The sequence below is a fragment of the Panthera pardus genome, unplaced genomic scaffold (assembly GCF_024362965.1).
Source record: "Panthera pardus isolate Hobbes unplaced genomic scaffold, ASM2436296v1 HiC_scaffold_3, whole genome shotgun sequence".
Classification (NCBI taxonomy): Eukaryota; Metazoa; Chordata; class Mammalia; order Carnivora; family Felidae; genus Panthera; species Panthera pardus.
The window spans coordinates 25,201,767-25,227,050 of NW_026526876.1; the positions used below are offsets into that span (position 1 = coordinate 25,201,767).

The 25,284-nt window shown below is 41.9% G+C and overlaps 1 protein-coding gene across 14 annotated transcripts in view; it reads right to left on the minus strand.

Annotated features, from left to right (window-relative positions):
* Nucleotides 1-25,284, minus strand: part of CEP112 (centrosomal protein 112) — a 462,552-nt gene that overhangs the window by 115,701 nt on the left and 321,567 nt on the right. For 12 of the 14 annotated variants that reach the window (XR_008418577.1, XR_008418579.1, XM_053892300.1 and 9 more), the window contains one exon: nucleotides 22,247-22,396. The exons of the other annotated variants lie outside the window; for them this stretch is intronic. Coding sequence is in view for 10 of the 12 variants with exons in the window: in XM_053892300.1 (XP_053748275.1) it covers nucleotides 22,247-22,396 (150 nt within the window). In the remaining 2 variants the exon portion in view is untranslated. The remainder of the gene's footprint in view (nucleotides 1-22,246; nucleotides 22,397-25,284) is intronic. 14 annotated transcript variants of the gene reach the window in all.

The following is a 25,284-nucleotide window of genomic DNA, read 5'->3' on the forward strand; positions in this document are numbered from 1 at the left end:
GTAACGGTGGAAATGAGAGGATTATGAAACCACGAGGGCAGAAACAGAGAGCATGATGCCATAAAGGGGCATTGCAGGGGACGACGTGATTCTGAGGGCCTTGCTGGCACCGTGATGGGACGAGGAGGCACAGGAAATGGGAGACTGGGGATCATGCTATTATCACAGGTCTGGACTCTAGAAATTATTGCTGTCATAACCTTTAAGTTAAAAATCGCGTTTCATACCTATAGAAGCCAGGAGTCTCTAAGAGAACTGACATTCTCAGCTGCAATAAAATTCATATTTGCATGTTCCATTTTACTGAACTCCCAGAAAAATGCTAACTGGGCTCTCCTCAGGAAATGTAATTTGCTCAGCTAAATACACATGTAGATTTTAGGACTTCTTACTATGTCACACTGAAAACTTTTTACTGTGAACTTAAAAACTTGCCTTGGCCCCGGAAACAGCCTTTGAAAGGATGTCATGTGCCTCAGGCAAGTGACTGGATGGGCAGTACACAGCTCGCACATACTCTCTTTAAACCATAATGATCTCACAGATATGAAAACATGTTAGTCCCAGAAGAGAGAGAAGAGTTCCAAAAAGAAACCAGAAATGGAACACAAATAAGGTTTTAAACTTATCTGATGATTTCCATCAAATGGAACGAAATGCCATAATATGACCGCTGTACTTAATTTTTATCCATTCTTTTGATTAGTGATGTTTCCTCTCTGCCTTTTGAATCCTGGCTCTTCCTTCTGGCTCCAGGGCTTAGCCTAAAGGCCGGTATTTGAAAGTACATATTCTCATTCTGTGTCCCCCAGCATCGTAGATATACTTTATAGATGCCATATAATAAATACAAAGCACTGCTTTGAAAATTTCTTTTTCCCAAATCCTTTTCTCTAGACTCAACTGGCTTTCAGGTTTTAATTTTCCTGAACTCGATTTCTTAGAAGACCAAGAGCTAGAGAGTTTGCGCCCAGGTGAAGGCACGGCTGGCTGAAGGCGCAAATTGTTTCAAAGGGTCCCTGGCTTCTCGGACAGAAAGAAACGAAACAGAAGCAGGGGAGCCGACTTCTATCTTGTCCACCGACAATCATCTAGTTGGCAGACCCAAGATAAGCATTTGTAGAATCTGACCCTAAAAAAACAAAGGGAGCCACAGAAATGTTTTTTCTGACGATGTTTCTCTATTAATATAACACTTGACTCATCGGTTAAGCCTCCGACTTCGGCTCAGGTCATGATCGCACGGTTGGTGAGTTCGAGCCCCGCGTCGGGCTCTGTGCTGACAGCTCAGAGCCTGGAGCCTGCTTTGGATGCTGTGTCTCCCTCTCTCTCTGCCCCTCCCGTGCTCATGCTCTGTCTCTCTCTCAAAAATGAATAAACATTAAAAAATTAAAAAAAAAAAACCTGACTCATCTCTTCCACCCTTCCAAACTTGACTCCGTGAACGTGCTGGAATCTAAGGTGGTATTTTGCTAGCTCTTAACTGGAAGTAGCATTTGCTATTTGAATTTCAAGAAAATATTTACTATATTCCCATAGAATACAATCAAGGATTTCTTGCCAAGAGCCTCCTTCCACTCATCCCATGAGGGAGACAGACTCTTTTCAATAAAATCAACAGAATTGAGGAGGATGTGGTTTCACTATTTTTTTTTCTTCTTTCTTGTCTTTTTCTTTTTTGACATAGTTGTTTATGTTTACTGATAAAAATGAAAGGAATTTTTATGGCATGAACTAATCTAGCCTCAACGAGATGAAACAAAAACTTGGATAAACATCAGAAGGAGAAAGGAAAGGGAAATCCAACTTTTTAGAGCTTCTGGATAGTTTAGGGATTGCGACTGAGAGAGGACCAGACCAGAAAACGTTCTCATCTTGGGGCGAAGCCTGTAAGTATGATTGTTCTTTTAGCCCTAAAAAGTTTGTCAAGTGTTTCCACATGAAATTGTCAGAGAAATGCTCTTCCTGATTTGCCTCAGCAAGGCCTAGAGAGAAAGGGGCAGGAAGGGAGGAGTGGGAGGTAAACCTTAGGCCTCACTCCGAAACACATCACGAAGACTCGAAGAAGTTTTAGATGCTGAAGAAGTTAAATTGCTTGTTTTCTCCGCATATGTGGTGCCATACCATTTTAAGAAGAAAGTGCTTCCTAAAGTGAACTGTGTGTATATATATTATATATTGTATATATATATACATATATATACATAAAAATATATATAAAGTCAACTATATATAATGTATATATAATAAATATATATAAACTATATATATAGCTTATATATTACTTATATATTTATTATATATTACTTACATATCATAGTATATATTACTATATAGTATAGTAATATATATTACTAATACATACACACACACGCACACACACACACACATATATATATATATAACTTATCTATTTAAGTTCATTTATTTATTTTGAGAGAGACCAAGATAGCGCGATCAGGGGAGGAGCAGAGAGAGAGGGAGGAAGAGAGAGTATCCCAAGCAGGTTCTGTGCTACCAACACAGAGCCAGATGTGGGGCTTGAACTCACGAAACTGCAAGATCATGACTTGAGCTGATATAGAGTTGGACGCTTAAGACACTGAGCCACCCAGGTGCCCCGTGAACTATATTTTTATTACTTCATACAGCCCGTGCAGGGGTGGGCACGAGGCCTGGGTTTATTCGGCAGCCAACATCTGGTGGGTCGACAGATAAACGCTGAGTGACCACGTGTCTCAGGCACTGGGCTCGGTTCTGGGGCTGGCAGCCGGTGGCCCTGTTCTCATGGGGCTCGGAGGCCCAGGGGAAGTGCAGAGAAGGATAGCGGTCCCAGGTCATGTGTGGCCGTGTGACACTGGGCGAATCAGAGGGCACAAGAGGAGCAAGAGGGATGGAACAGAAGCCAGTCTTGGGAGGCTGGAAGGGCCAAGGAAGTCTTTCTAGGGACAGAGACATCTGAGACGAGACCTGCAGGATGCACAGGAGTTGGGCAGGCAAAGGGGTAAAAGTTGAGGATGAGAGAAGCTCAGTAGAGCTTCAGAGTTAGAGGGTGAGTAATGGCGGGAGCATGGGGCCGAGGGAGGCGAGGGAGGCGAGGCGAGAGGTGGCAGAGTCAGGCTGGGCAGGCGTAGAGTCTCGTGAGCCTGGTTGGCACATCTGGGCCGCATCCTCAGGCTCATGGGGGCCCAGGGCAGCAAAAATCACTCTGGGTGTGGTGTGGAGGAGGGACTGGAGGGAAGAATGCAGCCTGCTGAGGGGAGTCAAGCTGGTGGGTCCCCACACTGGGGGAAGGGTCTCGTGGGTGCAGAGAAGAGGGTAAGACAAAGTGAAGATCGGAACCAGGGGACCGGCTGCCTGTGGGAAGGAGGGAGAGACAGCCATTAACTACACTTGGGAACACAGGAGCAGAATCAGGTACAAGGGGCTTGGGTAATCATCTCAGTTTTGGACATGGTTGGGTTTTCAGATTTTTGTAGGACATGTCAAAATCTGTATAGATAACCAAGAAGCTTCCAGAAAGATCTGGAATGCAGTCCGATCTGAGAGATCTGGGGTAGAGATAGAAAGTTGCCAGTTTTCTTTTTTTTAAGTGTATTTATTTACTTTGAAGGCGCACGAGAGAGTGTGCTCACGAGCAAGAATGGGGGAGGGGCAGAGAGACAGAGAGAGAGAGAATCCCAAGCAGGCTCCATGCTGTCTGCATAGAGCCTGGTGTGGGGCTCAAACTCACAACCATGAGATCATCATCTAACCTGAAATCAAGAGTCTGAGGCTCAACCGAGGCTCAACTGAGGCTCAACTGAGCCACCCAGGTGCCCCGAAAGTTGCTTGTTTCCAAAATATAGATGGTAGTGGCCAAGACTGCCTACGTGAGATCATCAAACCTAATTAGAAAGAGAAGCCCAGAACAATCCCTTTGAAGAACAGTGGGGTTTGAGGGCAAGAGAGGCCCATTGATGTGACAGAGGGCGTGCTGCCTTCCACTGCAGGAGAGTCAAGCAGATAAAGACAGAGTCTGGTGGATTTAGCGAAAGGAAGCCACGGGCAACCCAAAGATCAGTTTCTGTGGGGTGATGGGGACGGAAGTAAAAGAACAAAAAAATGAGTAGGAATGAAGCAGAGATGGTCACTAGAAGGGGAAGGGGGTCAAGAGAGGTTTACTTACTATGGGTTACATTTGAACAGACTTGAATTCTTACTGCATAGGGTCTCTTGAAAACATAATTTAATGATCACGTAGTAGGACTTCTTAGCAGAAGACACTGTTCTAAATGCTTTTCAAGCACTACCTCATTTTTAATTCTCACAGAAATGCCTATAAGTTGAATTATCACTTCCACTTTTTTTTTTGAAATGAGGAAACTGAGGCACAGAGCGGTTAAGTAGCTTGTCTGAGGCCCCATGGTTTCGAAATTGTCGAGCCAAGATTTAAAACCCGGCAGTCGGGCTCCAGAACCCATGTGATTAAGCCCCATACCTCTCTTTAACGCAAAACATGCAGGATAATCCAAGAGGATCCTTTGAGCCTTAGAGAAATGAAAACAGTGGTAACATTAAAAAGATCGGGTTTCATGTAACACTTCACAGTTTGGCAAAGGGCGAAAAATCGCTCAAAGTAATCCAGAGCCCGCCATCTTCATTCCACTGTGCTAGCGTCCTTCCAAAATTAAAAACCTCTGCTGCCAAGGTATTGACCCCTTTTATTTATTCATTGATCATTTGGCATCACACGCATAAAACCATTTGAACTAAATGGATTCCCAAAATGATTGGTTTCCTCTTCTTGCAAAACAAATTCCCCGGCCTCCTCACCAACCCGTCTTGGCCCAAGTGTCTTTGCCGACCCCTCCGCATCTATAAGGCCGAAGCGATCCTTACTCGTCAACATTTCCTGCCTCTGGAATGCTCTTTAAATTAGGTGAAGTGTTTAGAACGTTACTTTTTAAATCATGACCTCTTTTCCAAATTGGCCTTGAACGTCCTGTTTCCAAGGACAGCTAAAGATAATTTTTAAAAGATCACAGCAAGCACCAAAGCCAACTAGCGGAGGAAATGTTTCTTAAACGGTTCAGACGAGAAATGGCTTTGCTGAGCCCCACTCTAAAAGCCACGGGGAGGTTCTGCCGGGGTCACACAAGGAGCCACAGAAGAAAGAGTGTGAGGAAGATGCCCATCCCTTCTGGCAGCTCACTTACATTTTAAAGTAAAAATAGCACCTCCATGTCCATGTGTGTTTGAACACGTGGAGTAGGAGGGAAACACCACAGCCTCGAAAGGCTTGGGGCTCAAGCGTTCACGCTGCCGACGGCTGCGTGGCCAGGCTCTTCCCCTCGCGTGGGCTCAAGATTTTTATTTGTGGGATGGGGGACGAGGATGGGGAGAATAGGAGGTCAGTGAGGTCGAAGGGGACCAATTCGCTAAGATTCTTTCCCGGTTTAAGACTCTAGTGATCAGGGGCACCTGGGTGGCTCGATTGGTTGAACGTCCGACTCTTGGTTTTGGCGCAGGTCGCGGCTTTGTGATTTCGAGCCCCACGTTGGGCTCTGCGCTGACAGTGCAGAGCCTGCTTGGGATTCTCTCTCTCCCTTTCTCTCTCTGCCCCTCCCCTGCTCATGCTGTCTCTGTCACTCTCAAAATAAATAAGTTAAAAACCAAAAGACTCTGGTAATCAATGAAATCATATGGGACTATGATTTCAGTTCGTAGAAGAGGAAACCATTTCACACGAATCCACTGTATTGAATACTCTGCTCATTAAGCTTTGTTAAGAATACAGGAATGAGGACACGATGTCTGAGAACAGGGAGATGGTGAGCTCAAGTGGAAACCTGTCATCAAGAAGAAAAATCAGAAGAAAAACTCAGCTAGAGGGGACACGACACAGGATCTGATAGACAAGGCTGTTATTTTAATTGCTCAGAGCTCAGGATCAATTTTTTTTTTTTTTAATGTGTATTTATTTTTGACAGAGAGAGGGAGAGACAGAGCATGAGCAGGGGAGGGGCAGAGAGAGAGAGGGAGACACGGAATCTGAAGCAGGATCCAGGCTCCGAGCTGTCAGCACAGAGCCCGACGCGGGGCTCGAACCCACGGACTGTGAGATCATGACCTGAGCCGAAGTCGGACGCTTAACCGACTGAGCCACCCAGGCGCCCCAGGATCAGTTTTAATGAAAGCACATTAGGCCAAGAAGCGAAATGGTAGACTGGTTAACAGGGGCCACAGCAAAGCTGATTCCATGGAAGAATAGCCACTGTTTAGGCTGGGAGGGATTTGGGGTTAAGTAAGCGTACATCTTTGGCCTCTCCAAATAAGCATATGCACCTAGTATTGAATCGTATACTACATACAGTGTGTTCAGAGAAGAATAAATACATGGTCCAATGTAGGTCACAAACCACCTTGTGATGTTAATAGTGAACTTGTTCTATATTCTAACAGGAGCCCACACTGTTGCTGTACCCCTCCTGTGGTAGATTAAAACTTACAATGAGGGGCTATTTATTAACTATGCCAAAGGAAAAAAACAGGTCAAACTCAGACCTTGTAGACTTTGCAGATACTATTTAAAAATAAAACAAAACCAGGTAAGCCGGTTTGGAAAACAGAGAGGAAAGTAAATAGATCTCTGAGGGACACAGGTAATATTTGCTAAAATTTGAAATAGTTAAAAAAAAAATTTTTTTTTAATGTTTATTGATTTTTGAGAAAGAGACAGAGCACGAGCGGGGCAGAGAGAGAGGAGACACAGAATCCGAAGCAGGCTCCAGGCTCTGAGCTGTCAGCACAGAGCCCGACGCGGGGCTCGAACTCATGAACCGCGAAATCATGACCTGAGCCGAAGAGGGATGCTTAATGGACTGAGCCACCCAGGCGCCCCTGAAATAGGTTTTAAAGCAACAATGAAATACCACCGACAAAAACGCACAAAACCTGGCAGGTCCAGCTGGGGTCCGGTCAGAGCTGTAGAGGAAAACAACTTTACTGGGGAGAACTCTGAGAAGCCGCCAGTCTCTGGATGAGAAAATGCAGGTCAGCATCGCTTTTGCCTTTGGAATGAATCTGCCACGAGGAATGGCAAGAATATATGATGGAAAAAAAGCCATTGGGATGAAAAGAAAAATAATGCTTGTTTCTAAGAATGCTGCTGCTTTGTTTTATGAACTAGTCTATTTGTTTTGGCTGCAACTAAACTCAAGAATGTTTTCTGCATATTTTACAGCGTAGTTTATAGACATCAAAGGAACAATCTCTCCTTTCATCATTATTTACACATAAAAATAATGCAATTTGTGGTGCATGGAACATGTTACTTCTTAAAAAGCTCTCGAGTCTAATTTATTAATTGCTTGAGATTTAAAGTTAAACAAGGGTGAGATGCAAATCACATGTTACTCTGAAATATTGTACCACCAAATCTTGTTTTATTAATGAGGTGGTGAACAGCTATATGAATATTTATTTAGGTGGTTAGAGGGCTTGATGAAGAATCCTAGAGCAAGTGACAGAAACATAAAAGCAAAAGCGTTCTGCCTCTCTTGAAGAAAATGGGGGCTGTTTCTTTGTTTTTAATTCCACTTTTTCCTGTGTGCTTCCAACATTAAAGCATTCCTGTAACCCACCAACCACCCCAGATCTCTTGCGCTCCAAATCTTTGGTTTCAGCTGCTACTTCTGTGCCGTGGTAGCAACAGCCTCCTAGTGACAACCTGAAAGTGACATTTTGGTCTTTCCTGACGGCTCAACAGCATCACGTTAGTTCTTTTTTTCTTTGCTTTTTAATTGTATGCATTTGGAAAACACAATACACGTACAAAAACTAGATTTATTTTGATTCATTTACTGATTTTGATTTAGTTCCTTAGATATTCCGGTAAAGCTATCAATTAACTCTCTACATTCTATGTTTCCTTATGCAACAAATTCCCTAAACACACACACACACACACACACACACACACACACACACGCGGCAGAATGAGCTAGGCGTGTCTTAAATTTTGTTCCATGATTTATAAGGCACATTTAGGCAGAATAAACAATGATAATACAACTGTTTATTCACAGCTTTACCCTGTTCTCACTAAGAATATGTAATCACTGCTGGAAAATATACATGTAGGTACATATGTATGCACACTCATTCTATCTTTTTTGGAAAAGTATATACACACCAACACACACATACACAAATACATACACTCACATACATATATACATCCACCCTATTTCCTTTTGTGAAAAGCTACCCAAATCTCAACCTATACCTATCAACATGGAATCATATAAAATAGAGTCAGACAAACTTAGGAAGTCAGGTGTTACACTTCTGTAGCAACAAAGCTGATGACAAACAAAGTCCCACCAGGCATGGGGATCCAGGGGCCCTTCCTCCCACCCCTGTCTAGCCTCCTCCCTGTGCACTGTGGCCTCCCCACCTGCCCTCAGAGCTGCCGGCCCTGCCCCAGCTCTGGGCCCCACGCCCCTAAATACCCTGTAGCTCTCTGCTCCAAATACCACTTCCTAGTCCGACAAATGAGATGATCTCATCTAATTGTTGGGAAGAAAGTCTGATTAAACAATCTCACATTAGAGCGTGAACGACTTCAAGTGCTTTTTTAGTATGTTAACACACCAAGGATGTCTGCGTCTTAAAAGAGGAGTTTGCCAACCCAAAGCCTTAGATATTTAACTGCAGTTTGTGTGTGTGTGTGTGTGTGTCCCTACTCCTTTTAAATGCAAGGTTGGTGATGATATGCTTAAAACTGCCTTTAAAAAATACCACAATAGACTCAAAACTTAGCGTGTAATAATGAGAAATTATATTCTTTAAATCAACTAAGTCCATATTTTGGGGTGCCCACCAATGTGGGTGCTATGCAGAAACCAGAAACAATGAAAGAATCAGTAAGTGTTGAGAGCTTCATGAAAGTAGAAGGTCCCCGGGGAGGGGCAGTCAGAAAGGCTTCCTGGAGGAGGCAGGTGGGACCCTGAGATGGCTTTGCTAATACTTGACAAGTCTGAGCGGTGGAGAAGAGGCCGCAGCATGAATGGAAGGTACACGGCATGAATGGAGGCCGGATGGAGGCACTGACACGGACTTGGGAGCAGCGAGACCAGTTGGCTAGAACAGAATATCCATGTGGAGAAATACTGACAAATCTGGATGGGCTTTGAAAGCCTGGCAGAAGGTCTGGATCTTGCATTAGAAGCAACCCTCTAAGTTCAGTCTACTAATGTGATCTTCCAAGAAATTAAAACATCATCAAAGCACAGAAAATGAAAACCAAAAAGCCCTATCCCCCCAAATGGCCACTTGCGCCATCTTGAGACCCATCGGAGCAAATTTAAATGTATGTGACGGTCTTTTCACGCACAACATGCTAGCGATCTTGTCTCATTTCCCACAGAGACCTACTTCATTCTTTTCAAATGGCCTCGTGGTATTCCTTTGTATGGATGTGCGTACCCCAATTCATAGTTTTCCCTAGCTTTTCGCTCAAGTAATGTTACAAAGATAGTGCCTGTCTTCAAAGATGTGTCCACAGATCACTTCCTACCTGCGGAACTGCTGAGACAAAGGCCGTGTGTTTGTAAAGTGTCTGCCTTCCACAGAGGCTGCCCCCGCTTATGCTCCAACAACCGTGCATTCTCAGGTATTTTTTCAGATTCAAAATTTATGCCTACCAAGTGGCAGCCGAGCCCTTCAGAACTTTGCAGTTTTGATTTACATTTCTTTAATTATGAATGAGAATTAGCATATTGTTCACAGGTTCGCTGGATATTGAATTTTGGGTCCATATCCTTTGCTTTTTTTGGTCCACTGGCTTGTTAGTCTCTTCCTATTGATTTCCAGCCACCCTTGGTAAGGCAGGGAAATCAGCGATTTAAGATTTCTCTGGCAGAGTTCTTCATACTGGACTGAGCTGAGAGACTTTTGGCAGCGACGCCAGCTGAGAGGAGGCTGTTTTCAATCAGGCGCAAGTTGAGAAGGGCTCTGAAGAAGGGTCAGAGCAGAGGAATAAGAAATATATTCTAGCATTCTGGGGACAGACCAGAATGGGATGAGTTGGGATGAAGGAAGAGAAAGGACAAAGATGACCCCAACATTTCTACAAGGAAACAGAAAGACTGGGGGTAACCCCGACAGACTAAAGAAGAGCCAGTTTGGAAGGGCAGATGCTAATCCAGCGTTGTAGTTACTGCGTCTGAAATAGTGCATTCTCTAAATGAAGCTGATTTACAGGCAGTGTGAGATACAGAACAACTGGGAACCAGGCTGAGGCTTCTGGGAAGCATCCCTGTAGAAGTGACAGCTGAAGTCACACGGGGGATGAGCTCATGGAGGAAGGGAAAAGGAGAAGCAAAGCCGGGGACACAGACTCGGGGAACACCCACAGGGAGGAAGAGAGACCAGTAGAGGAAAGAAATAAGAGAAAGCCCGTCTAAACCAGGAGAAGAGTGAGTTTCGAGAGCAGCGGTTAGCAAACTATGGCCCACGGGCCCAATAAAGTTTTATAAAAATAAAGTTGTATTGGAGCACAGCCACGCCCATTTGTTGATATCGTCTAAGGCTGCTTTCACACCACAGGAGAGCCGAAGAGCTGCCACAGAGATCTTATGGCCCACAAAGCCTAGAATATTTGCTATCTGGCCCTTTACAGAAAAAGTTCACCAACCTCTGTTCTGGAAGGAAAACCGTTGGTCAATATGGTCAAGTGCTGCATTGAGTCAGTGGACGAGTAGAAATGGGAAAACACCACCGAATTTAGAGAAGAGGTAACAGGTCACTTTGCAAACTTCCCGTTATCATGTTGGGATTGGAAAAGGGACGCTAAGGGAACATTTGGAAGAGTTGAATCATATAGCACATACCCAAAAAGGCAGAGCAAGTGGCTCGTCGGCAGCTAGCGAGAGAAGCAAGAGGGATAACAGAATGCTGTTTATCCACCTGCCCATCCATTTCCTCCTTGTTTTAAGAAGGTTGAGCAGCACCATGTGCGTGGTGACCAAGAGTTGGAAGTTGGTTTCACCAAGAAAGTAGGGGCAAAGGAACGCTTGTAGCAGCAGTATTCTAGTAAATACTGAATAACTGGCTCTCAAAAAGTCTTTGTAGCAGTGCGCACGGATTCAGCTGGCAGAATTCCTAACAGTGTAACAATCAGCTCGCTCCAGCTAGTACAAGCCTGGGCCAGCACACCGACTGGGTGTTGCTGTCACCCATGCTGATGGTGGGGGAGAAAGTACAGAAGACAAGAGCAACGAGGTGAATTTTTTTTTTAATGGAGTCTTTTTTGTGTTTTTTAAATTATTTTTTAAATGTTTATTTATTTTTGAGAGAGAGAGCAAAAGAGAGAGCGAGAGAGAGAGAGAGAGCGAGCACAGACGGGGAAGGAGCAGAGAGAGGGAGACACAGAACCGGAAGCAGGCTCCAGGCTCCGAGCTGTCAGCACAGAGCCGAATGCGGGGCTCGAACTCACGAACCGCGAGATCATGACCTGAGCCTAAGTCGGATGCTTAGGTGACTGAGCCACCCAGGCACCCCAACAAGTTGAATTCTTTAGGAATAAATCCTGGGAAGCAGGAGATAGTATTATGATTTGTAAAAGGAAGAGGCATAAATTTCACTATTGATAAGCAGTAAAAGAGAGGTTTATCAAGAGTCACCCGAGACTCAACAGAAACCCAGGTTCTCTGCTCGAGAGAGAGGAGTGAGAGACAGAGAGACAGAGAGAGAGAGAGAGAGAGAGAGAGAAGGAGAGAGGGAGAGAGAGAGAGGACAAACAGCCAACTAAAGCAAGACATCACAAAATTATTTAATATGATGAATATATGAAATCATGACCAAGCCTTCTAACAATTAAAATTCTTTCTAACCCAGTGCTTCTGAACATACACATGTATGTGAATATATATAATTATGTGTATATACACATATGTATACACATAGTAATCATTCAGTAATTTTGGTTGTGGAGGCTTACGGTTAATGTATTTCAGTGCTCGTTATATTCATCATACTGACTTTGTAATAGTTTCTGATATAGTTCAGAAGTATTAAAGATTAAAATATTTCTAAATAGTTATTTTTTAAGTTTTTAAAATATAAAAGAAACTGATGCAGATATATTCCGATATTTGATTCACCAAAGCAGTTCATACTTTGGATCATGCAGTAATAAAATTCATGTAGTGACTTCCAAAGAGTTTACCCAGCCGTTGGTGAAGCAGAATCTGTTTTCACCTATATTCTTTGAATCACTCTCAGTCATTCACGCATTCCTTCATCGAACCCTAATTGATCCCTTAGTATATACAAGGCAGTGTCCCAGAGGCCGAAGGAATTTTTCATAACGCTTGAAAGTTTTGTCTACTGAAAAAATAATAAAATAACTCGTCTTTAAATAAAATAAAATTTTGCCAGAGAACAGAACTGAAGGAAAGGTATGGGGTAAACTACTTTGGGGGTGGGAGAGAATGTTCATTTCTTCTCGGCTCATTTATTGTTCTTGCTTCTTCTTGCTCTAGGAAGCGAGGTCATAATTCACTACCACACGGTACCCAATTATCTTCCAGAGCATTCTTCCTGGAAAATGGCACTTAGGCTTTCTGCTAGTATGACTGAATGGTTCTGTCTTCCTTTCTGAGGGTGCAGGCAAGCCTTCTTGGGTGGGATGGAAAATACATTTCTATTCTTAGCATTATTAATTCTAATTCAGGAGGGCACAAAGAAAATGCCACTTCCCCTGCGCCCTTAGGACATGCATGCAGGGGAGACAAGAATTAAATAATGAACAGGTTCCAAACAAAGCCATTTGATGCTAGGCACTGAGATTTCTTTCTGTTTCTCAATGCTACTAAAACCCCACAATGAGGTTTGTAATTTTATTCTTTGGGAAATGGATTCCTGTAAGCTTTTAGCACAGTGAGAATTGCCCAATCTTATGAAATATTCTCTTTTCCCCCCTCAAGCCCTTCTGGTAATACAGACCAGATTTCTAGATGTCCTACTGGCAGCCGACCTTTTCTCGTGAACTCCAGTCAGTGGCCAAGGGAGAGAAGCATCAATGCTTTAAAATCTCTTTTCTATGCCTGCAAGCAAAAATTTTACAACATTTCTCCTTGATATGAAATCTCTGCTTGGACATCTGGCTTCACAGTGAGGAACTTTCAATACTCCAGCTTCAAAGAAAGGGCTTAGCCCTGGTGGGGCAGTGATGCCAGAAGAATGTTCCACAGTCTTTCTATAGAACTATTTCTAACAATTTTCCCCCAGTGAACTTCTGTGAGTTCAGTGGATATTGCCAACTAACATTCAGATAACTTTGCTTCAGTGGACAGCCTTTTGGGAGCCTTCCCCTGGTGTATGCAGATTACCCTCTCAGATAATATATGCAAGGTGCAGGGTATTTTATTTGAACCCACCTAATCAGGCGGAACGACTCCCTGTTATCACAAGATCGAAGTTATTTATGGATATCTGCTATACCACCCCAAAATATTTACATGAGAATGAATAACACGAGAACGAATTGATGTTCTTAGTGCTGAGAGCCTGGATGTATGAGGCGGCATCGTTCATTCATTCAGCACATTTCTGGCACTTCCCCTGGTCCAAATGTTGCAGCAAGGGCCCGTTCTCAAGAAGCTCAGAGTCTAGTTGGTGAGGAAGGAATTAATCAAAAGACAAGTTTTGCAATCGCCTATCTGCAATCCTGAAATGCAAAAATCCTCCAGAAACCACAAATTATTTTTGAAAGGTTGTGGTTTAACTTGTGAGACAAGAAAACCTGCCTGCTGCTGTGAGGGTTCCTAGCCTCTCTCTGCCCCTCTCTCTGCCTCTCTCTGTTATACCGGCACGTTTCACTGTGCACTCGCGTGTCTGGGTGCAGCGTGCCGCCCCCACCCCACCGGGGGTAAAGGACAAGCTTCGAATCACCTTCCTGGAATCTGCAAACCCTGATTTGCAAAACCTATCCAACATCAAGGTTTTGGATAAAAGGTTGTGGACGAGTGTCACAGCGCAGCAGAAAAGTCACTAGAGGAGTGGCCAACGCTGGCAAGACCTTCCTACTCTGACCCTTCACGGAAAAGACGACATTTAAATCTTAAATAAGGAAAGGACCTCACACACGGTTCGTGGGATCTCAACACGAATGCTGAGGAACGTGTGATGAGGTGGACAAAAGGGCAGCATCTAGACAAGAAGCTCTCCGAGTTTTTGGTCTCTGGACCCCTTTACGCTCTTAAAAACTCAGAAGAGGTTTTGTTTCTGTGTGTTCTGTTGATATTGACCACATTGGAAGTTAAAATTAAGGAACATTAAAATATGTGTGTACAAATTCATTCTAAAGTAAGTCATGAATCCATTATGTGTGACTATAAATATCGTATTTTTCATAAGGCATGACTGTTTTCCAAAGCAAAAAAAATTAGTGAGGAGAGCAGCTATGTTTTACCTTTTTCCAAATCTTTTGAATGTCTGGCTTAGTAGAAGGTGGCTGGATTCTCATATCTGCTTCTGCACTCAATTTTTATTTTTTAATTTTTTATTTATTTTTTTTTTTACTACTTTTGAGACAGCGAGTGTGAGCAGGGGAGAGGCGGAGGGGGGTGTGGACAGAGGATCTGAAGCAGGCTCTGTGCTGAGAGCAGCGAGCCTGATGTGGGGCTTGAACTTAGCAATGGCGAGATCATGACCCGAGCCGAAGTCAGACGCTCAACCGACTGAAACCAAGCACAGAAACCAAGAGTCGGATGCTTAACTGACTGAGCCACCAGGTGCACCAGGAAGGAGTATTTTAGTAGCCTTTTCAGATGATTGTGGATATTCCTCTGGACAACATCAAAACTTGACGAGTGGCAGATTCTTTTTTTTTTTATTATTACATTTTTAAAGTTTATTTATTTTGAGAGAGATGGAGACAGCACGAGTGGCAGAGGGCCAGAGAGAGAGGGAGAGAGAAAATCCCAAGCAAGCTCTACACTGTCAGCACGGAGTCCGATGCAGGGCTCAGGCTCACGAAACCGTGAGATCATGACCCGAGCCAAAACCAAGAGTCAGGTGTTTAACTGAGCGAGCCACCCAGGGACCCTGACAAGTGGCAGATTCTTAAAAGTTGGCTGCACTATGCCATTTGAAACCCTTAGAGGTGAACTTTGCACACTGCTACATTAAAATCCCTTGTTCTCTTTTACGCTCTGCAAGGATCTTTTACCCACACGAGAGTTGGTAATACCAGGTACTGGTCATTTGGAAAACACTGGTTCACTGAGTTACATACATCTTCCAAATGTTGATACACTTCATTATATTCCTCCCCCTTCTTCCCATTCACATCATTAGTAATGCCACTGACCTCATCAGAAAAGTCTTTACGTACTGGGAAGCTGTCAAACTTGCAGTGCTGATCCCAGTTTTCCAAATTTCTGATTTTTTGCTTGAAACCTCAAATTTTATCATTAGTGACAATATAGTCAGTGGTTGTCCTTGAAGTGCCAGGTTGACTTCCTTCCTTTTCAAGAACACCTCTGCCAGATAGTCAAATCTGAATAAGCACAGTTTGCCTGTCAATCGCTCCTTCCAAGGGCCTAGAGTTCAGCTCACACTCAAACAAATGCAGAACTGCTTTTCCTTGAGACAACCGCCCTACCTCAGTTTGCAGCGCGCTTTGTGCGTACCTTCTATTAATATTAAAAAGATGTGTTCTCGAGGGTTGACATTTAATAGAATTAATGCACTTGATGGCTTCCATTTTCGTCTTAGAGCACAAGTATGTGGTGGCGAAGAAACTAATCACTACTCATACAGTTTAGTGACGATGTTGCGTTTTGTGCAAAGACACAAGCAGTTTTATCCACCGTTGGTTTTATACCATCAATGCAAATGCGGAACACAGTGAAAAAGGCAAATGATGTCTTAGGGGTATTATGAAAATAGTTTTGACCTTGTGGCGCCCCTGAAAAGGCAGCCGGGACCCACAGGGGTCTGAGGACACCCTGAGAACTGCTGATTTGGATCATGAAGCATTTTGTATGCCATGCTGGCAAGTATAGACTTTATCTTGCAGGCAGACTTTATCTTGCAGGCAACGGAAAGCCAGTGGTGGATTTTAAGTAGCAAACCACATGCTCATCTTCGTGTTTTCGAAAGGTTACCTGATCGACAGTGGGACGGATAGAGTTGGGAGGGCTGAGTTATTGGTAGTGGTTCTACAAAGGAGGGATTGTGATAGGTAAGGAACAAGATGACGGTCTAAGAAGACAGGAACTAGTGACTGCGGAATGAGGTAGGAGTTTGCAGATATTTAGGCATTATTTCCGGCAATTGACCTCAGAGAGGTGAGGGAGGGAAAGGATTCATTTCAGGGGACTTCCAGAATCTGATTTGGGTGACCGGGTGGTGGTACTTTAATTCAGATTATCAACACAACAAGAACAGGTCGGGGGCAATGGAAGAGTTAGAGGAAGTTCAGTTCAGTTTACAGGATGTCTAGTTTGAGCAGCCTAATGGGTCATCCAAGTGAGAACATGCAAGGGTAGTTAGAAGTCTGGACTGAGAGGGGCACCCAAGTGGCTCAGTTTGTTAAGTGTCTGTCTCACACTTGGTTTGGGCTGAGGTCATGATCTCACGGTTTGTGAGTTTGAGCCCCACGTAGGGCTCTGCACTGATGGTGTAGAGCCTGCTTGGGATTCTCTCTCTCTCCCTCTCTCTCTCTCTCTCTCTCTCTCCCTCTCCCTTGCTCTCTGCCCCTCCCCTGCTTGTGCTCTCTCTCTCCAAATAAATAAATACACTTAAAAGAAAAGTCTGGATTGAGAGCTCAGAAAAAAGTCTAGGTGGTGATGAAGATTCAAAATTCGTTTGCATGGAAGCTACATACATGGAAGGGGTGTGACTGTCCAGGATGCGTACAGGCAAAACAGAAGAGGTCTTGCCTAATACCAACATGTGAGTGCTAAAAGGAGGAAGAGGAGACAAGGCATGGGAGTGGGAAAGAGGGTTTCAGAACGAGAGAGAAACTAGGAATGTATTGCCATGGGGCTGAGGGAGATTTTAGAGATTGTTTCTGTGGGAGATTAAATCACTGTTCATAGATGTTCATGGACTCTTTCTAGAGTGATTCTACAATTTTCCTGTCCCGCTGATGTGGATGAAAATAAGGCTGTGGTTGCAGGGATGTTTTTTTCCTACTCATCATTTTGTACTCATATAACCCACCGTGAAGAGGAAGGCCTGAACTCATTCTAACGCCTGGAGTCAAATGCAGCCAATCAACAGCCTGAATCCAAGCCAGCACTGTTTGTTATGCGGCATGATTGTGGCAATAGCTGACCAACACAGGTTCCTTGTTAAATGTTATAAAGGAGTCGAACGGGCTTCTAAGATCAAACAGATTTTACAACACCAAATGGAGTAAGTAAATAAAACTAAAAACTAGCAAAAATGCACTGAAGCCCTGAAATAGGGTAGTAAGGGAAACAATACAAAAAAAAAAAAAAAAAAAGGAAAGAAAATCCTCAAAAGCCCGTGTCAAGGAAAGAAACATAATTCTGGAGCATACTAGAGTATTGCATCACGATACAACTTCCATATCTGCCAATATCCTCCAAATCATCATTCATTATGAGTTAACAAAATTCTGAGAAATCTCATTAATATCACCAAATCTGGAGGAAAAAAAGCAACCTAAACGGGAGAGGGCATCTGATGTCATTTTGGAGTTTGAATTATCCCAATTTGGCGTGGATCCCTGAAGTCCTGACCCCTTCACTTTTCTTGGAGACAGCCTGGATATTTACCCATTTTTCCACCCGTTCATCTCCTTTTCTCACAGTCCAAACTGGGAGAATGCAAACCCCACAGGGACATCAGATGCCCTCTCCCATTTAGTTGTGTGAACCCCAACCAGACTACACACACACACCTCCGAGCTCTTCTTTTCCCTTCCCTCAGGTTAGAGAAAATGCAGACACCACAAATAAATTTGACTTACAGAGAGGGGAGAACCACTAAGCTTCAGAAGCATATATTGAATATTTAACAGGTAGAGCTATTCTGGTTAACAACTGAATTTATCCTGGTTAATCTATCAAAGTTAACACAATAAAGAGAGACTTCTTCAGGAATCTCTCAAAAAAAAAGGCAAATCATTTACATGAGGGAAAGCCTAGTGTTGCTCAGCCTTCTCCACAGCAATATTAAATGCTAGGTGAGCAATGTTTATTGTCCTCATGGGAAAACATATGAACAAGAACATGGTGCTCATCTAACGTATTGTTCAAACATAAAGGTTAATCGGCAGACATTCTTAAACATGAACAATTCAGAGAAGATAGTACCATGAGTCTTGCAAAACCAACTTGACGGTGAAATCCAGCCAATTAAGAACCAAATCAAAGTAAAAACTTTAGAAACGGAGTCACTGTGGTAAAAGGCCTAGGGGTAAGCACCACATCCATTAAGGACAGTATTAAAGCATGAGTATTAAACTAAAGGCTATGGTTATGGACAAATTGTGAATATCACAAACCTGGACAGTGTAAAAATAATATCACCACCCTGCCAGGAGGTGGAAAGGAGGGGTTATGAGAGGAAATATGCATGCACTAATGTATGCCTTTTTCAACCCAATATTAAATTCTGTCCAAAAGTCCAACAATTCCTTCTTTTGACACTAGTTTCTTTCATCTGTTGAACTAAAATTAACTTAAGAGACCTTTCTAAAACAAACAGGAATACAGAATCTGGAGTATTATCTCATTTTGTGACTATTTGGCTTTCCTTCTCTTTTTTCCTCATACGTACGATACCTGAAATCATGTTCACCTTAATGCTAGGATGTAATTTCTTTTTCTTAAAGTTTATCTATTTATTTTGAGAGGTAGGGGGAGGGAAGGGCAGAGAGAGGCAGACGGAGAATCCCAAGCAGGCTCTGTGCTGTCAATGCAGAGCCCGATACAGGACTCAAACTCACCCACCGTGAGATCCTGACCTGAGCCGAGATCAAGAGGCAGATGCTTAACCAACTGAGCCACCCAGGCGCCCCTGTAAACCACATGTTCATCGAAAACTATCTTGTGAACATTTTCAATATCCTTATATATGCTTCTCCAACACCATTTTCAATAGTGCATAGTTTTAATTCATGTACGATGGCAAAAAAATACCGAAAGGAAATAGAAAACGCTAGTATTGTAGGTGCCTAGCATGTAACGGGACCTTGATAAATAGTTATTGGATGAATGAATGAATGAATGAATGCTAGAACAAACGTCCTTTTGGCTAGCTAAAGTTCACTGCAACCCTTTAACTTCCACCTTAGGGCAAATTCTGGAAATGGGTCCAAACTTGGGCATGCCTCTCAGGCAATTTAATAATGATAGGGGTTGCCAAATTATTCTCCAGAAATGTTTTATCAGGTTACACTATACCACTCTGGTGGCCCTTATAAGTGGATTTTAGTAGACTACTCTATACCCTAACTTCTCCCCAAAGAATTACTTTAAAAGAAGGTTTGTTGATCCACGGAGACATTATTTATTGTAAGCTATGGCAGGGTAAGAATCAGGTTTACTCTCTGTCCTCTTCCCTGACCGCCAGCTTGGGAGCTCAGCTCATCCCCAACCCAGAAAGTGGGATGAAGTACATTTCATAATTAGCAAGCACACTCCTTATCCAACACTCTTTGCTTCTATTGTTTCAACACTAATATTTAATATCACAAAATATTAGGCACATAACGACCTTGGGCTGGTTACGTAACCTCAGAGCCTCAGTTTTCACACTTTTAAGATGGGGGTGATAGAAATGCCTTCCTTATAAAGATTAAGGCTTAAATGAGATAATGGAATTGGTGATGAATAAAAATGTCTGGCAGACAGCCTGATACATAGTACATGTTAAGTAAGTATTAGCTATTATTCCTTTTATGTTTTGTGACATAGTCTGGAAAAAAAAAAGCAAGGCGAGGAGTGCTAATGAATTATTTATCTTAAGTAGGTTATTAAAAAAAAAAAACAAACCCACAAATGTCATTCACTTTATACATAATCTAATTGAGTCAATCAAAAATGAACTGTAGCTTACCTACATTATAACTTTAGTTATTTTCAGGTACCTGTGTTTGGAGGTCATAATATCACATAATCTATATTTTAATATGATATTATGTATGTACTTATATACTACCATCTTTTAATTTCAGTCTTTAGGAACTGACACTTTTTTGGAAATTAGGAGCACAGTGTTTTTCCATTTTGACAGGTAAATGGATTAAAACTGCAAAAACACTTAAAAATAGGCAGTTGTGCTAGTGATATTGCTTTCAAGATTTTTTTTAATCTTAAGAAACATACTAGAAACTGTGCTGTAAATCTATGTTTTCCCTTTCTGTGTATATTGGGATTCAACTATTTATTTAAAATTTGGAACTTAGCTACCACATGGTATTTGGAAAAGAAATGCACTTAAAATGAAATTTGTAGGGAAGTCTGGGTGGCTCAAGTGTCTGACTTTTTTCTTTTTTAATGTTTATTTATTTTTGAAGGAGAGAGAGAGAGAGAGAGAGAGAGAGATAGAGTGTGAGCAGGGGAGGGGCAGAGAGAGAGGGAGACACAGAATCCGAAGCAGGCTCCAGGCTCCGAGCTGTCAGCACAGGGCCCAACGTGGGGCTCAAACTCATGAACTGTGAGATCATGACCTGAGCCGAAGTCGGACGCTTAACCGACTGTGCCACCCAGGCGCCCCTAAGCCTCTGACTCTTGATTTTGGCTTAGGTCATGATCTCATGGTTCCTGAGGTCGAGCCCCGCATTGGGCTCTGGGCTGACAGCATGGAGCCTGCTTGGGATTCTCTGTCTCTCCCTCTCTCTCTGCCTCTTGCCCGCTCATGTGTGCACATTTGCTCCCTCTCCCTCTCAAAATAAGTAAACTTAAAAAAAAATGAAATTTTTATACAACTAAAAGAGTTTAAACAAAGTATTCAACTCGAAAATGAAAGTTACACAGATCAGTGAGTACCTACTGTGCATTTACAAATGAGAAGAGCTTCACAAATATTTTTTTCAACTACCAGAATATAAAAAAAGAAACCTCTTCTTTTGTCATGTATCACATGTAGGGGGAAAAAAAAAGCTCACTGATGGCAATATATAGGGAAAATCTCATTAAGAACAAAATAAAGTAAGTCCTCACCTCTAAGTGAGGAGGCTGGAAGGAATAGCCACCAAGATTTTGCCCATATCTGAAGGGTTTTTATTCCATTCAGTGCTGTCCAGGCTTAAATAAGAGTGTATTTTAAAAAGCAACTTACATTAACACTAACTTTTCCGTAAATTACTCAGATTGCCCACAATAGGCTATAGAAAAGAAAGACGGAGGGGTTAGGCAGAAAAGGGCAGTGATAAAACCCAAATGTTTCTTTTATTTTTCCTCGCTTTGTATGATTACTCGACATGCTTTAAGCATTGTTATAACAAAGTAAAATCACTGAAAAATAATCTTTTGCTGGAAATTCTTAGAAAAAAAATTTTTGTTCTCTTTTAAATCTTATTTATAAAGGTTTCCAGATGCTTATCCTCACAGATTAAACACAGCATGATGTAGACACTTACAATAATATTCGCCGCGATGAAGCCAAGAAAAAAACTACTTTGAGATCTAGCTGCCTGTCACCTAAAGAATCAGGGTCCAGGGAATTTTCTGTTGCTATTAAAGGCGTGATTCTCCGAAGCCATTTGGAAACGGCCTAGGTTCTCAGCAGCAACGCATCTACCCTGTACTATGTCAAAGCACATCAAATGGTTGGCATTCCAAACCTCAAACAGGTTATTTCTCATTATGTGAATGCATAATGAAAGGATGTGGGCAAAGAACAGAATGTAAATTGGAAGCTGACTTCTGAATTCATTAGCCAGCAGTACTGGGCTAAAACGGTCTTCCTAATATCAAGAGACGGTTCCAAAGTGGTTCTCAAGAGAAAGGACAGGGTATTTTTCAAATATTTGTTCAACGTGAATGGACTGGGCTTGCCAAAAATGACTTTTTACGCTGGCATGTGATCTCTTAGAGGGAAGTCAGCCCGAGTCACTGGATACATCAAAGGTAGAGTCCAGTGAATGGAATTACTGCAGGCTGTGTGAACAAGCCAGATACCTGCATTCATCTGCCCACTGCTGGGATTTCAGCCCTCCTTTTAATTACATTAAAGCAGCTAGTACCACTGGTTACTGAAGTCTTCAGATTACCTTGATTGCTCGGTCATTATCTCTAATCAGCTGCTTCTTCTCATCTTCAAACTTCTGTGTAACGTCCTGGAGCCGTCTTTCTGCAGCAAGCTGCAGCCGGCTGTTCTCCTCTTTCAGAGAGGAAACGGTTGTCTGAAGTTCTGCTATGATCTAAAATGAAAACAGCATGCGAGAACTTCAAATTCTTCAGTGAGAGGCATCTATTTTATATGTATTTATGCTCCACAAAAGGGCGGATTTGGCAAAACTCTAATCCACAAACTAAATATTTTCAATTAACATATCGCACACTACAATGCATGAAATTCCACACAATAAGAGACTATAATAAAACTGTGAATGGTGAACAACTGCTGAACCAATTATATTTGGAAGACATTTCCACTATAACATTCCACAATATTTACTCATCAGAAGAAAGAACATCTGTGATCTCAAAAATATGAAAAGCGTCAGATTTTATTTCACTGAGAAACACACTTATTAGAATGAAAAAAAAAAAAAGCTATTTTGCCTTTCCTAACACTTGGAACTGTGATAACGAAAGAAAATAATGAACAGACCTCATTCTTTAGAGTTACCCAGTTCCACACAACAATTTTTGAGTACTCACTAAGGTTTATGCATTGTGCTAAGTGCCTTAAATTCCTATGTCATTTACAAACATTATTATCACCCATCTTTTATAAGTGGAGAAAGAGAGGCACAGAAAGAGGTCAAAATGTCACATTGCTGAAGATGACATCCAAGCAAAAAGACAGGCGGGACATCGATTGCCATACTAATTGGTTGTTCTAAGTAGCCTTTGTTTTTCTCTTAAGCAAGATTTTGGTAGGGAAGAGAATCTTATTATGACCTAGTTCCAAATGAGTTGCCTTTTCCCTAACTGATAGATATCCATGAAAGTTTATTCAGAAAATTTATTCTCCACATTGGATAACTGGTTCTCTCCATGAATGGGTCCCCTCCAAGTTCTCCCAAGTAATCATCTGATGAGGGACCTTTTTCAATGAGCTGACTGAGAATATCACTCTTCCTTGGGTTTGGATGTATCCATTTCCTTCCAAATTCAATAGCGATGACTTTTTAAAAGCAGGAAATAGTTGTTTCTTCTTCTAATTAAAACCAAACCAAACCAAACAAAAAAATACTTTAGTCCCAGGTTAGAATAGAAGACTGTTGGTTCTATGGGTGCAGGGCTGGTTGGTGAGATACACTGGACAAGTTAATCACCTTGCTTGAATTCAGTTTTTCCACCTAATATTTGACGACAAAACTCGAGTACAGCATTATAAGGCAATAAATAGAAACTGTCTGGAGTCTCCCAGAGGCCAAGTCCTATAGAAATATCACGTGTTACTATGGACATAAATAATAGCATATTTACAGTAAAATAGGGAGTATCTTATGCTTTTAGAAGTGAGCAAGCTCACTGTAACAAAGTTTAACATTTAGAATTTGTCAATAATCAAATGAAAAGACCACTGGGAAATACATGGTAAAATACATAACAGCAGTACGTTAATATTTTTAAATACAAATTGAACCTTTTGCTATGAGTGCGGGAATTCATTTACTGAGAATAAAGATGTTTTTCATCTGTTTTCTGAATTTTGATCAAATGTTGTTCCCATTCTGGCACCAATTCAATTAATTCTCCTAGCACTTCCATCAAACAGGGAAGGTTAAATTCTTATAGTGAATGTCAAAAACTGAGGCACAGAATAATCAACTCACTCGCAGTCACAGAGCGAGAGGAGCCAGAGATAAGAAAGAGCCAAATTTCCTTGGCCCAACATGAAACCTAAGATTGATATTTTATACGAGCATGGAGCCAAATAGTAAAAATAACTCACTATTTCAATGACTATTGGAGCGTTTCGAGTTCAGTAAACTACAACTCTGTAGAAGCGGTAAGCCCAACTCTGTCACGTGTTCGCTGTGTGTGTTCGGTTATGTGTGCGTATGTGTGTGTGTGCGTGCTGTGTGCGTGCAAGAGTGTGTGTTTGGTGCTATGCAGTTGTGTCACATGCATAGATTCGTACATCCACTACCGTGATCCCGTAATATGTTTCTAAAGTGCAAAGTAATTTTTTTTTCTTTAAAAAACAGTAAGATTAGATTAGCTTTTAGTTGACCGAGACTAAAGATAAAAAATATTTGAGAATTCTTCAAGTGACCACAAGGGCATGAAACCAGGGTCTCTCGTTTTCAGAAGCTTAATGACAAGAGTACATCAAAAAGAAGTGTGTGCAGGTTTTGGAAGGAACTATCAGCAAAGTCCAGGATGTTCTGAGAAGAGTGTGCTTGCTTTTGTGTGGAAGAGGAAACCCTGCATTCTTTGGGGGAATAATGAGACTCCTTGGGGGAAGTAATGAGATTATCTTGGGAAAGTTATTTTAAAAACTTATGAAGATGATCTAGGGAGAATGTGAAAACACTTCAGATGAAACACGTTAGGCAGATGAGTAGATAAATCAGTTGACAGACTAATAGATGAGACAGACATGGAGAGGTGGCTAAAATGTGGACATTTTTTTAAAACTGGAATGGAGATTTAAGATTGAGAAATAATACTAACTAGATTAATATGCTTTAGGTAAAGAACAAAACTCACTTGGTTGTAGATAGACAGTAAAAGACAACAGACTATGTTCACCTTAGCTCAGTGCACATAACCAGCACTTAATATTTAAGGAGTAGAACTATAATCATAGTAAATAAAAAATAATAATTACCTGGTAAATTATATCGAGATGATCTAGCCTTTCATAGGACAAGAACGTAAAAAGTTGCTGAGAAAAATCAGAACTGATCTATGCAATCATAAGCCCCGCCAGTTTTGACTGAATCATAATTAAACACCATAAAACACAATGTTGCCACTCAACTGAATGTTTACCCTGTATTAGCTTCAGAGAAAGCTGTGGATTCGAACACTCCCATGCGATATTAAAAATTAATATTTTGGGAAGCAAAATGAGATCTATTTCAGGCTGAGGCCACAAGCAACCCAACTCATGAAAGCTATAATAGTT